The sequence below is a fragment of the Mangifera indica genome, chromosome 18 (genome assembly GCF_011075055.1).
Source record: "Mangifera indica cultivar Alphonso chromosome 18, CATAS_Mindica_2.1, whole genome shotgun sequence".
Classification (NCBI taxonomy): Eukaryota; Viridiplantae; Streptophyta; class Magnoliopsida; order Sapindales; family Anacardiaceae; genus Mangifera; species Mangifera indica.
Genome location: NC_058154.1, coordinates 11,731,653 through 11,746,479, shown reverse-complemented (window position 1 = coordinate 11,746,479; position 14,827 = coordinate 11,731,653). Strand labels below are relative to the sequence as shown.

At 33.3% G+C, this 14,827-nt stretch overlaps 1 protein-coding gene across 1 annotated transcript; it reads left to right on the top strand.

Annotated features, from left to right (window-relative positions):
• Positions 1-12,811: 12,811 nt before the first annotated feature.
• LOC123201746 (receptor-like protein EIX2) lies at positions 12,812-14,827 on the top strand. The gene is made up of 3 exons (XM_044617305.1): positions 12,812-13,471; positions 13,574-14,407; positions 14,801-14,827. Exons 1-3 carry the CDS (start codon positions 12,812-12,814, stop codon positions 14,825-14,827), a joined length of 1,521 nt encoding a protein of 506 aa, XP_044473240.1.

Sequence of the window (14,827 nt, the reverse complement as noted above, 5' to 3'; positions counted from 1 at the left end):
CATGAATTTTCTTGCTCTTTATTAGTGTAACAAGATTTTAATGATATTTAATCCCGTGCTCTCGTTGTCAATTAATTACAAGGAAGAATAAGTGAAGGTTTTGACTTCCAAGTTAATATGCATTGCTATCAGTTACTAACACAATTTGGAAAAAAATGCAAATACTTCTAGTATCAGTGGACCCCATTAACAGAGTAGACTCCACGTCAATTAAAAGAGGATCACAAAATTGAACTTTGATTTTTCTAACTTTCTTTCAAGATTTTATAAAATGTTTTCTCAGTTTGATAAATGGCAAATAATTTCCGGGAATCTTCAAGTTCTTGTAATTACAGCAGGACCCATTAACAGAGTTGAGAAAATATTTCAAAGAGAATACAATGTTTTTGGAAGAGAAAGTCTTGTGTTTATTCACCAAGAAATCACACGCATGTATAGTAGGGCTGGATTCGAAGCGAGCTAGTTCAGGCTCAAAACAAGCTTTGCTCGAACAAGCCCGAGCCCGAGCCTGAGCCTGAACGTGAGCCTGAATTTTAAACAAAAAATGAATACGAGCTTGAATCCGAGCATCGGTTAAGCGAGCCGAGCTCGGCTTGCGAGCTGCTTTCTCAAGTAAAAAAACATAATTTTAAGCAAAAAACAACGCCATTTGTTCCTTCAAAATACGAGCTCAAAGCGAACCTGAGCCCGAACACACGAACCCAAACTACAAGCGAGCTGAGTTCGAACACTAAAATTATGAAACAAGTCAAACATGAACATATGTTTAGTGAGCTCGGCGAGCCCGAGCCCGAGCTTGTGCTCACTGAAAACGAGCCGAAAAGGAGTTGGGCTCTGTTCGTATCCAACCCTAATGTACAATATTACAGTCCTAGAAATTAGGAACTAATTTAGCACGTAGAAAATGCTTATACAGGAAAGAAAATCTCTACCACCTAAATAAGGACGTAATTAGGAACTAATATTTTTCTTGTTATACAAGACTATACAATTAATATACAGAGAATATTTCCCATATTTCCTACTACCCCCCCTTCAAGTTAGAGCATGCAAATTATGAGTGCCTAACTTGCGAAGAAAATGCTCAAATTGGCGACCGCCCAATGCTTTAGTAAAAATGTTAGCCAGCTGAGAACCAATAGGAACATATGTTGGTTGGATCATACCACTGTGAATCGCATCACGAACAAAATGACAATTGATCTCAATATGTTTGATGCGCTCATGAAACACGGGGTTGGTGGCAATATGCAAAGCTGCCTGACTATCACAGTATAGTCATACAAGGGCCGAATGATCTACACCAAGAGCTAATAATAGTCCTTGCAACCATTTTAATTCACAAGTAGTCACAGCCATAAATCGATATTCTGCTTCAGCCGATGACCGAGAAACAGTTTATTGCTTCTTGGCCTTCCAGGATATTGGAGAACTACCTTGTTGAATATACCAACCAGTTAAAGAGTGACGGGTCAGAGGATAACTCGCCCAATCGGAGTCACACCAAGCAGAAAGATGCAAATCACTCTATGATCTGAGCAAAATTCCTCGGTTAGGATTTCCTTTCAACTAATGAACCACCCTTAAGGCAGCCTCCCAATGTTATTTTTGAGGTTGTTGCATAAACTAAGCTAATGCATGCACATAATATGATAATTTAGGTCGAGTGACCGAAAGATAAATAAATCGACCAACCAAACGTCTGTAGCTCTTTGGATAATGCAGAAAAGCACTTGTGGCCAATGCCAAATTATGATTTTGTTCGATTGGGAAAGAGACTAGTTTAGCTCCAAGCAAACCAACTTTTGAAACAATATCCAATGCATATTTTCATTGACACAAATAAATTCCATCAGAACTGCGTGCAACTTCAATATCCAAAAAATACTTCAACACTTCCAAATCCTTTATATGAAAGCAACTACTTAAATATTTGAATAATCGTATGATTATTACCTGACACAATAATGTCATCAACATAGACAAGGACATTGATTTGCACCTTGCCTTGTCACAAAGTGAAAAGGGAATAATCAAAATAAGATTGCCTAAAACCATATTCCTTTAAAGTAGAAGCCAATTTTGCAAACCAACATCAAAGAGCCTGTCGTAGCCTATACAAAGACTTCTTCAAATGACATACCATTCTTGGTTTATGAGCGTAAAAGCCACGGGGTATGTGCATGTACACCTTTTTTTGTAGATCTTCATACAAAAACACATTATGCACATCTATCTGATGAAATTCCCAATTTTTAGTTGTAGTTACTATAAGAAAAGTGCGAACTGTAACCATTTTTGCCATATGTGCAAATGTCTCATTGTAGTCGATTCCTTCAACTTTCCTATTTCCAAGAATAACCAATAAGGCTTTGTAACGTTCAATTGTTCCATCTACATTATATTTGGTTTGAAACACCCATTTACATCCTATTGCTTACTTACCAGGTGGTAATTGCTTGACAATCCATGTTCCATTATCTTCTAAAGCTTGTATTTCCTTTTTCATAGCACTTCTCCATCGTTCATCTTTTATAGCTTCAGCAAAGGAATTAGGTTCAACACTTGTAGTAATAGCTACTGAGAAAGCACGGTAATGCTTAGAGAATTTATCATAGTTTACATATTATGTAATAGGATAAGGACTACCTGAGGAATGTCGATGATCAAATGAGTTTGCAGAAAGACTCATTACTTTCATGATGTTTAGGACAAAGTCTCATAACAAAATAGATCCATGTTTCTCCTTGTGGCCATTACCAAGTAATACTTTGGATTGCTGATCTTGTTCAGTTTCGACAATACCACCCCCTTGCTACAACCATATCTTGATTCTGGGCATTGCTGTTGGGCTCAATCACATCTTGATACTATTCATCACTCTCATCACTTTTCTCTTGTTCAGGCATCTTATAGTGTTTCAACTCTTCTTCACCCAAACAATTTTCAACAATGTTGTTACTAGTCTTCTCTTGTTCATCATTGGTTTTATGTATATAAGGGAACTGATTTTCCATAAAAACTATAACTCTTGAAACAAATTATTCACCTGTTTCCATATCATACATGCTTCATCCTTTCTTTGCAAAAGGGTATCCAACAAACACACATTTATGGCTTCGACTAGCAAATTTATCTCATTTCCATCATTGGTTATGAGCATAAGCCAAACATCCAAACACTCGAACAGTTTCATATAAAAGAGCTTGACCATACAAAAATTCATAAGGCATTTTGCCTTTCAACAACATAGATGGAGTTCTATTAATTAAATATGCAGCTGTTAACACACATTCTCTCCAAAATTCAATAGGCAAGTTTGCCTGAAAACGAAGTGCACGTGCCATATTAAGTATGTGTTGGTGTTTCCATTCCACTTTTCCATTTTGTTGAGGGGTCCTAACACAGGAAGTTTGATGTATTATCCCATTCTTCACAAAGTAATCATTCAAACAATTAAACTCAGTCCTATTGTCACTCCCACTATTTTTACATTACCTTGAAATTGTCTTTGTATTAATGCAAAAAAAATTACGAAGAGTTTGTCTTACTTCAGATTTATTTTACAACAAATTAACCCACACATTTCTTGAATAATCATCAACTATTGTCAAAACATAATATGCACTACAAAAGGTTTGAGTTTCATAAGGACCTCACAAATCACAATGAATCATTTCAAAAACACTGGATGTTTTGTTATTATTAGACATAAACTCTCCTCTATTCTATTTTACTCAAAAACAAACTTCACAACTGGCATATTTATCATTATTATGGTCAACAAACGACAATAAACTAACAATCTTATTAGAAGGATGTCCCAACCTTTGATGCCAAATTTCAAAGATATCTTTTTGCATCATTTTCAAAGCCTTAGTAGACTTCAGGCCTTCAATTCCCTGAAAGTAATAGACCCTCTCGTGCTGCTCACCTGCACCAATCAACATCCTTGAATTGTGGTCCTATATTACACAAAATTTGTTAGTAAACAGAACTGTACAATTTGTCTCTTCAATAAGTTATGACACAGAAATCAAGTTACAGTTCAAATTAAGAACATATAGAACATCATTCAATTTTAGATATTTATTTAACATCACACTTCCTATCTGCCATGGTTTCTTTCCTATCTGGCAATCCAATCGGGATAAGATGAGCATTTTTTACATTGCTCATTAATTCAAGTCTTCTTGCCATATGATGAGAAGCTCTGGTGTCAATTATCCATTCTGTACCATTCAATCTTCCTTGATTTCCTTCCTTCTGAGCATTTAAAAGATTAAGTAGCATGTTCCATTGCTTGCTACTTAGTTCGCTCAAACTTTCTTTGTCTACCTTAGTTGTCTTGCTTTCTTATGATGTCACAATTATTGTGTTGGCTCTAATTGGTCCACCACGTCCTCTACTACTTGAGGCAGTAGATTGTTTCAATCCTCTTTATTCACATCCTAATCCATATTCACTGCCTTTTGGCCTATCACCCCACCAATCTGGATAACCAATCAGCTAAAAACATGACTCAGCGTTGTGCCCTAGCTTGTCACAGTTTGCACATACCATGGACTTATCTTTATTTCCAGTTCGTCTCTTTGAAGTCAATCTTGTTTGGACAACAAAAGCCATGTGCTCACTCCATTATTCGTTTCCACAAGTTATATTACGAACCCGCTCTTCCTGAATCATTATAGCGTATGCTTGATTCAAACTCGAAAGTGGCTCGGTAATCAAAATATTGGAATCTACTTTTCCATAAACCGAATCTTCTAATCCCATTAAGAATTGATGCAACCTTTCTTCTTCACGTTTCTTATCCAATTTTACACCAATATTACATTTGCAGTCTCTACATCTACACACCGTGTTCTGCTCATAGTTCTTCAATTCTTCCTAGATCATCTTCAATTTTCCATAATAATTCACTATGGTCATCCCTTGTTGTTTGCACTCCACCAATTCTATTTTGAGCTGATGAATGCGTGGTCCATTCCCTACAAAAAATCTCTCATTAATATCATCACAAAGATCCTTTGCGATTTCCATGTATATGATGGTTGATCGCAATGTTGGTTATATTGTGTTCAATATCCACAATACCAGCATGGAGTTAACAATCCACCAATCTTCTTGCTCCGAAGAATCTTTTGAAGGCTACTTTACTAAACCATCAATGAATCCATACTTTTTCTTGGCTTGAAGCATTGTCCTTATTACTCTTGCCTATTCGTCATAATTTTCTCCGTTCAATTGAACCTGCGTAATAATATTTCCTAGATTATCATTTGTTGAAAGAAAGTATGGTGACATCATTAATTTAGTTGAGGCGTCACTGCCATCCTTTTTTTCACTACTTATGTTCCCACTCATGGTTGTCTCAAAGTCAATTATAAGAGGACAACATTTTGGAGAAGGAAAAGATACAAAATATTTCATTGAATGTTGTTAAATCAATTAATTGCATAAGAGAGGTCTTCAAAATTATCTTCTAAAGGTTTTTTGTATAATTTCAAATATATGGTGCTTAAAAAAATCGGCATCAATGAAGCAATTATGGTTTTACTTGTGAGAAGAATTGATTCAATATGATAGGCTTTAGTCATTGCACATCAAAACACTTTTCTGAAAGTTATACTACTTTCCTTTCATGTAAGCTTATTATTCTTCAACATCATTGTTGTTGTTCTAAAACATAGATCAGATCGGTTGGTTGAACTAGTTTGACTGGAACCTGATCTTTAATCCCATCTAGGCTAAGGTCAAAACATGTTTTTCATTGAATCACATTGACTCAAGGTTGAACCGGTTGAATGTATCTACTCAATTTGGTTAGATCGTTAAGGATGAAAGTACTCTTCTTGCATATGATTAGTCATAAATACCATTGGATTGGATAAATTTATGTTTAATGTTGTTCAATATGTTAACCATTGACATCCTTCTAGAAGCTCAAGTATTATTTTATTTTATTTTTAGTTTGGTTGTTGACTTTCAAAATAAGATATGTGAATCCTTGCTATACTTAGTCAAGTATTATTTTATGTTGATTTCATGTTTCGAGAGATTTGTCGTGGAGAAATTATAGGGAATCAATTTATGGTTCATAATTAGGAGCTTGTGTCATGAAGCAGAAGTAGGGAAACAATTTATGGCTCATAATAAGGAACTTGCCATAGAGAAAATGTAGAGAAGCAATTTGTGGCTTATAATTAGGAGCTTGTCATAAAGAGATTGCAGAGAAACTCTCTTTCGTATTTCCTATATATAAATATGCTTAATAAAAATAAAATATAGCTTTCCCAAAAATTTGTCAACTTATCGACTACTTTTTTTTTTAGTAATGTTATGTGAACAAATAACGTATACAACTTTATACACAACCAATAACGCGTTATTATTTAATTAAATAGTTTAAAATTAAAGATAAAATAATACTTCAATCATATGATAATATATCATTAGTTGTACGCAAAACTGTGCACATAAGTTATGTAGATAGTTTTATTTTTTTCTTGCTCCTTGAAAAAACAACACAATAAATATTTAATATATAACTATATATAATTTTATTTATGTCACTGATTTAATGGAAATATCACTGATTTGATTGACTAATTAGACCCGTAAGACTTGGACCTAAACGCACAAGAATTTTCCAGTACTTGTTAATTGAGAAGGTCCCCTGAACAAAGTGTACTCCAAGACTTGGACCTAAGTGTACTTCAAATACTTGTAATTTCAGCAGGAACCATGAACAGAGCAGACAAATACTTGTAAATAATAAGAGGACAACATTTTGGAGAACGAAAAGATATAAAATATATCATTGATTGTTATTAAAACAATATAAAGTAATTTCAAATCAGACTGGTTTGACTGAAAGCTGATGCTTAGTCCATCTAGGCTATGGGCAAAGCACATTTTAATCATTGGATCGGATTGGCTCATGGTCAAACCAGTCAAATTGTATCTAATGAAAGTACCCTTCTTGCAGATAAATTTATGTTTAATGTGGTTTAATAAATGTATTTAATATATAACTATAAATAATTTTATTTATTCTATTGATTTTATAGTGATATCATCGTACCGCCATTAAAACAAACTATAGCATTGTGTGCACTGACTTGAAAAATCAAAGTAATTCTTTGACTCTTGGTTCAATGTAATGATGAAAAGGAAATTTCCTGCTGTACAATTTTTGCTAATGGATCCTTGGGTCTATATTGTTAGGCTTGAAATGTTATTTTCTAAAATTGAAGGGTAAAAAAGATTTTTGCTGTTTTGATACAATGAAACGAAAGAATTTATAAATTGAATAAATATTATTAATAAAAAATAGTATGATATAAAATCATAATCTTAAAAAAAAAAATAGAGTAAATGGATTATAATTAATATACTTAACATAAAATAAAATATTATATATTAAATCAAAACCACATATTTCATTTAACACCTGACCAATAATATCTCTAATTACACAATTTGGAGGAATGCAAATACTTCCAATTTTAGTAGGCCCCCCCAATTAACAGAGTAGACTCCGAGTCAATCTTAAAAGAGGACAACAAAATCTTTCTTTGAATTTTCTAACTTTCTTTTAAGATTTCATAGAATATTTTCTTGGTTTGAGAAATTGCAAATAATTTCCAGGAATCTTCAAGTACTTGTAATTTTACCTAGAACCATGACCAGAGTAAACTCCAAGTCAATCAAAAGAGGACGACACTTCGGAGAAGGAAAAGATATGAAGTATTTTATTGATTGTTATTATAGAAAAAAAAGCAACATTATCTATGCATATTTTTTTATACATAATTTAGAGATATATATTTTTAATTTAAAATTATTTAAATACATAATGATACATCATTTGTATTTCAAATTGTATATTAAAAATATGTATATATAATTTTATTGTATAATTAATTCAAATATATGATAACACATTATCTGGAGCAATCCCTTTATCTCTTACAAATTGTACAAAGTTAGAGGTACTTGATTTTTGTGAAAATCAGTTGGTTGGAAATCTTTCAACATGGATTGGGAATTCTTTTTCAGATATGGTGATTCATTCTCAACCTGCGTTCGAATAATTTCCATGGACTTTTCCCGACTGATCTTTGTCATCTTGTGTCTTTACAAATTCTGGACCTTGCTTACAACAACCTTTCTGGAACAATACCAAGCTGCATCAGTCACATCAGTGCCCTGGGGACAATAAATTTCACCGGAATACAAAACCAAATTTATTATTCAGATGTTCCTCCAGTTCAGTTTGTCGAAGATACACCAGTTGTGGTAAAAAGGAGAATGTCAGAATATCACACCACTCTTAATCTGGTGAGACTTGCCGACCTCTCTCATAATAGTCTCCCAGGCGACATACCTGAACAAGTGACAAATCTGGGAGTACTGCAAACGCTTAATTTGTCACACAATTCTTTTACAGAAACAATCCTTGGGAATATTGTTCACATGAGATCCATAGAGACACTTGATTTATCTGCAAACCATCTTTCTGGAAATTTTTTCTCATAAGGAAAAAATATTATGCAATAAATCAGAATCATATATTTTATTTAACGCATGATCAGTGATATCTCTAATTAAACAATTTGGAGAAATGCAAATACTTCTAGTTTTAGTAGGCCCCCCATTAACAGAGTAGACTCTAAGTCAATTATAAGAGGACAAGCAAAATCTTACTTTTGAATTTTCTAACTTTTTTTTTTTTTTCCAGATTTCATAGAATATTTTCTTGGTTGGAAAAATTGCTAATAATTTCCGGGAATCTTCAAGTACTTGTAATTTTACTTGGAACCCATTATCAGAGTAGACTCCAAGTCAATCGTAAGAGGATGACACTTTGGAGAACGAAAAGATATACAATATTTCATTGATTGTTTTTATAACAAAGAGTAATATGATATCACATGATTAGATATTACTTTATTTTTAATTTAAAATATTCAAATATATGATGACACATCATCTATGTCTTCAATTTATATAAAAAGAAAATATATACATAGTTTAATTGCATAGGAGAGAGAAACAATTTATTCAATATGATAAGGCTTTTGTCACTGCACATAGAAACAATTTATTCAATATGATAAGGCTTTTGTCACTGCACATAGAAACAATTTATTCAATATGATAAGGCTTTTGTTGAAGTATTATTACTTTCCTTCCATGTGAGTTTATTGCGCTTCAGTGTTCTTGTTATTGTTTTAAAACCTAGATCAGACTAATTGGTTAAACTAGTTTGACTAGGATCCAATATTTAGCCCCATCCAAGCTAAGGTTAAAACTTGTTTTACTCATTGGATCGGATTGACTTATAGTTGAACTAGTTTGATGAAAATACTCTTCTTGCATGTGATTGGTCACAAGTACCGTTGGACTTGATAAATTTATGTTTTATTTGTTCAATAAATGTACTTAATACATAATTATATATGATTTTATTTATGCCATTGATTTCATAGTGATATCACCAGTCCGGTCAATCAATGAAGACCTATGGCTAGATTTTTATATTGACAACCTAAATTTACAAGATTTTTCCAATACTTGTAAATTTAGTAGGTCCCCTCAGCAGAGTGGACTTCAAGTCAGCTAGAAGAGGACAAACATGAAAAGGGTTTGATTTTTCTAACTTCTGCCTTTTCAAGATTCCATAGATAATTCTAGGGATTTATGGTTTATAACATTAGAGCCGAAAAAGTAAGGATTCTAACTTCCAAGTTGAATAAAAAAGGATCCATATTGACAAATTAACCATGGGTTTATATTTTAATATTTATTAATTAAACTTCAGGAAAGAACAAGAATTAGGTCATATTAAAAGGAGAAGCAGCAAAAGTCCTTCAAGCATGAAAATCTTCATCATATATTTCTCTCGACTCACTATATAGTCAAGGTTATCTTTATAGTTTAAGATACGTGATGATTCATGAAGAAAGAATCTATCTTTGAAGAATTCATGATTCTACTTGTGAATCTGTGACTTTTACGCTTAGGTACTCTTCAACAAGTCATGACAATGAAATATGGGGAGATATGATATTAATATTATTATATCAACACAAACTATAGCTTGTTTGATTTCATCTAAGAAGTTTCCTAGCATGTGGACCGACTTGAATAATCAAAGTATATTGCTATATGTTAACTATGACTATATAGTACTCCGTTTCAAACGTTCGCATGCAAATCCTTGGTTTATGTCATTGCAGTCCTGTCAACTTTGAGTATGGTAGAACCACCAGTGTTGCTGGGGCCATTTAGATACGGGTCGGTAGAGCAGGGTAAAAGGATATACCACTGGCTCGGTTGTTTCAGAATTTCATTTGTTGGCATATTTTCTTTGTTGGGGCATTATTCATTCAATGTATATGAGCCTCTTTGATTAATCAAAAGTACTTGCTATCTTCAGTGGACCTTAGGATTCATAAACGAGTACAAATATATGTAAGTGCTTGCCATGATCATGTGCAGAAAAAAGTGAGTAAGCAGAAGAAAAATTGAAAGTTGCAAGTGGCAAGTGTTGGGCTGGTAGTGAGTGAAGTGAGAGCTGTGAGTAATTAAGTGAGTGAGTAATTTTGTAAGTCTGTGGGTGTAGTCTTGTTTTGTACAAATTTGTAGTAATTAATTAAATTACTGTTACCACTTTTGCTCAACTCAGAACGCTATCAATGGTTTGATATTTATACAGCTTTTTGGTAGCTTAACATGGGAACCATTCAAATCCATACAATCAGGAGGAAAGCTCCCTGAAGTTTCTAGCTCTTTATTAGTGTAACAAGATTTCAATGATATTTAATCCCGTGCTCTCGTTGTCAATTAATTACAAGGAAGAATAAGTGAAGGTTTTGAATTCCAAGTTAATATGCATTGCCATCAGTTACTAACACAATTACACAATTTGGAAAAAAATGCAAATACTTCTAGTATCAGTAGACCCCATTAACAGAGTAGACTGCAAGTCAATTAAAAGAGGACCACAAAATTGAACTTTGATTTTTCTTTCTTTCAAGATTTTATAAATTATTTTCTCTGTTTGAAAAATTGCAAATAATTTCCAGGAATCTTCAAGTTCTTGAAATTATAGCAGGACCCATTAACAGAGTAGACTCCAAGTCAATTATAGTAGTTTCCTTCCATGAGAGCTTATTGCTCTTCAACATCATTGTTATGGTTTTAAAACACAGATGGGACCAGTCAGTTGAGCCAGTTTGATTGGAAACCGATGTTTAGTCCATCTAAGCTAAGGGCAAAACATATTTTAATCATTGGATTGGACTGATTGGAGTTGAATAGGTCAAATTGTATCTGGTCAATTCAGTTAGATCAAGGATGAAGGTACTCTTATTGCATGTGATTGGTTACAAATACCGCTAGACCGGATAAATTTACTTTTAATGTTATTCAATACATGTATTTAATATATAACTATATATAATTTTATCTATGCCATTGATTTTATGGTGACATACATGCCCGACCGACTGATCAAGACTTGGACCTAGATTTTCGCATTGGCAACCTAAATTTACAAGAAATTTCAAATACTTGTAAATTTCTAACTTCTATAAAGGGTTTGATTTTTCTAACTTCTGCCTTTTCAAGATTCCATAAATAATTTCAGTTTATTCCAATTATCTATTTCATTCTCTTTCATCATGGCACTGATGTTACTGATACACCTTGGTATGTTTCCAGATAAATTCTTATCAGCCAATTCTAAGATTTGTAGTGAACTGAGGTGGTAAAATTCCCTTGGTAAAAGGCCATGAAACGTATTTGATCGAAAGCTGAGAATCATTACCCTTGAGCTATGTAGCATGAAAACGGAAACGCAGAAACGTAGAAAGGCAAAATCGAAAACATGGAAACACATTTTTTAAAAAATATAGGAAACGAAAACAGGGGGAAACTTATAAATATGAAAAATATAAAGTTTTTTTTTGTATAAATACCAAATTTTTATAACAAAAATACATAAACTTGTATAATATAAAAATAAATAATAAAAAAAATAAAGAGAAAGAATACCATAAAATATAATCATAAAACTTATTATAAATTGTTCATAAGTAAGTACATATAGATATTTAAGAAAAAAAATAATACATACCAATTTATATAACTTGCTGGGGAGAAGATAATTAACACATTGAAGAGTGGAGAGGAAGTGAATTCAGTATAAGAATTAAAAATATTTCAAGTTTGAAAATACAAAAGATGTGTGTCTAATCAATTTCATAATTTTTCTTTTAAAGAAACATGTTTCAAAATTTTTCAAAAATTTCAAAATAACTTGAAATGTTTTGTACAAGTTTTGGGGAGTTTTGGAAACAAAAAAATTTCTGAAACATGGAAACACATCTCATTATGAGTTTCCATGCTACTTTGTCCTTGAGAATCTTTGTCCTATCCATGCAGGGACATTTCTAACAAACTCATTTTCACTGAGATCCAGTTAACTAACTCTCTACAGTTCTAAAGTGATAAAGGTATTTTCCTAAAAATGTTGTTTTTTCAAAGGCTTAATGACTGAAAAGAAATTAAAGTAGGAAGAGTTCCACTAAATCTGTTGTTATCTAAATTTAAAACTTCTAATTGTTGTCAATTCATCCAGCAATCAAGTAATTCCCCCGACAAAAAGTTATGTGTTTCTGAGAGACTAGAGTCATTAGATTTAAGTTACAATCAACTTTGGGGTCAGATTACCGATCAACTTGGGCAATTTCAAAGTTTGCAGTTTCTTGTTTTGCATGACAACTCAATTTCTGGTCCTATGCCATCTTCTTTAGGAGAACTTTCATCATTAGAATTCCTAGATATTTCCAATAATCAACTGAATGGAACTCTTTCTCAGATTCACTTTACTAATCTCACAAGGCTGCTTGTGTTTACTGCAAATGAAAACTCATTGGTGCTGAAAGTTAGTCCTGATTGGGTTCCTTCTTTTCAGCTTGAATCTTTACAGTTGGGATCTTGTCGTTTAGGGCTTCAATTTCCTTCATGGGTTCACTCACAAAAATATTTATATTCTCTGGATTTATCAAACGCAGGAATTTCAGATACAATTCCTGAGTCGTTTTGGAAATCTATCCACCAATTTGAATTTTTAAATCTCTCCAACAACCAAATCCGTGGGGAGATTCCAAATTTGAGTGAGGTCACCAAATTGAAGTATCTTGACTTGAGTTCTAATAAATTTTCAGGTCCATTGCCTCTGGTATCCTCCAATCTGGTTCAATTAGATCTTTCCAATAATAGTTTGTCAGGATCTATGTCCCACTTTCTGTGTTATGGGAAAAATGGGTCAAGGGCAACTCGAATTCTCAACCTTAGATATAATCTTTTATATGGAGAGTTGCCTGATTGCTGGATGAATTTGCAATCCTTGTCTGTTCTGGATTTGGATAACAATAATTTCAGTGGTGTCCTTCCTGTCTCCATGGGAACTTTGACTTTTCTCGAGTCCCTTCATCTTCGCTAGAACAGCCTCCCTGGAGCAGTCCCTTTATCTCTTGCAAATTGCACAAATTTACAGGTACTTGATTTTGGTGAAAATCAGTTGGTTGGAAATCTTTCAACATGGATTGGGAATTCTTTCTCAGATATGGTGATTCTCAACCTGCGTTCGAATAATTTCCATGGACTTTTCCCCGCTGAACTTTGCCATCTTGTGAATTTACAAATCCTGGACCTTGCTTCCAACAACCTTTCTGGAACAATACCGAGCTGCATCAGCAACATCAGTGCCCTGGTGATTATAAACTTCACTGGAATCAGCAACAGCATTGTAAAAGAAGATTTTGTTGAAGATACATCTGTTGTGGTAAAAGGGCGTATGTTAGAATATCACACCACTCTTAATCTGGTAAGACTTGTTGACCTCTCTCATAATAGTTTCTCAGGCGAGATACCTGAACAAGTGACAAGTCTGGGAGCATTACAGACACTTAATTTGTCACACAATTCTTTTACAGGAACAATCCCTGAGAATATTGGTCACATGAGATCAATAGAGACACTTGATTTATCCGCAAACTATCTTTTTGGTGAAATCCCAGAGAGTATGTCAAATTTGACAACTTTGAGTAGCTTGAACTTATCCAACAACAAGTTGATTGGGAAAATTCCTTCAAGCACTCAACGACAAAGCTTTGAGGCCTCTTCTTTTACCGGCAATGAACTTTGTGGACCTCCGCTTCAGAATTGTATTGTGATTGTTCCAAATCCTGAGTACAAAAATAGAAATGGTAATGAACATGAAGTTGACTGGTTCTATGTGAGCATGGCACCCGGGTTTGTGGTTGGCTTTTGGAGTTTCATTGGTCCTCTTCTCGTTAAAAAAAGATGGAGATATTGTTGGAGAAGAGAGGTAACTTTATATAAGGGGAAAACTTATATTTTTTTTCCACTACAAATACAAAACAATTAGAGTATTTATAAGTACAAGGATGACTTTTAAAATCCTAAATACATGAACCTAACATTGAACTTATACATTAGTCATTAACACCCTAACATTAAACTTGTGCTACTAACATTGAACTTGTGTATGCATATGAACTTAAACTTGTACATGAATCATGTAAGAACATGAACTTATGCTATGAACATTGAACTTTGAATAAAAAAGAACCAAACGTTTTCATAAAAAATTAAGTTTAATTCAACAGATATATGTATTGTCGTTTTCTCGATTGCCTTGGGGAAAAAATTTGTAGTATTTTTAAAAAGTTGTTCTATTTTTTTTTTGTTTTTGTTTGAGGATGTGCTGTTGTGCGTGACCATGTAA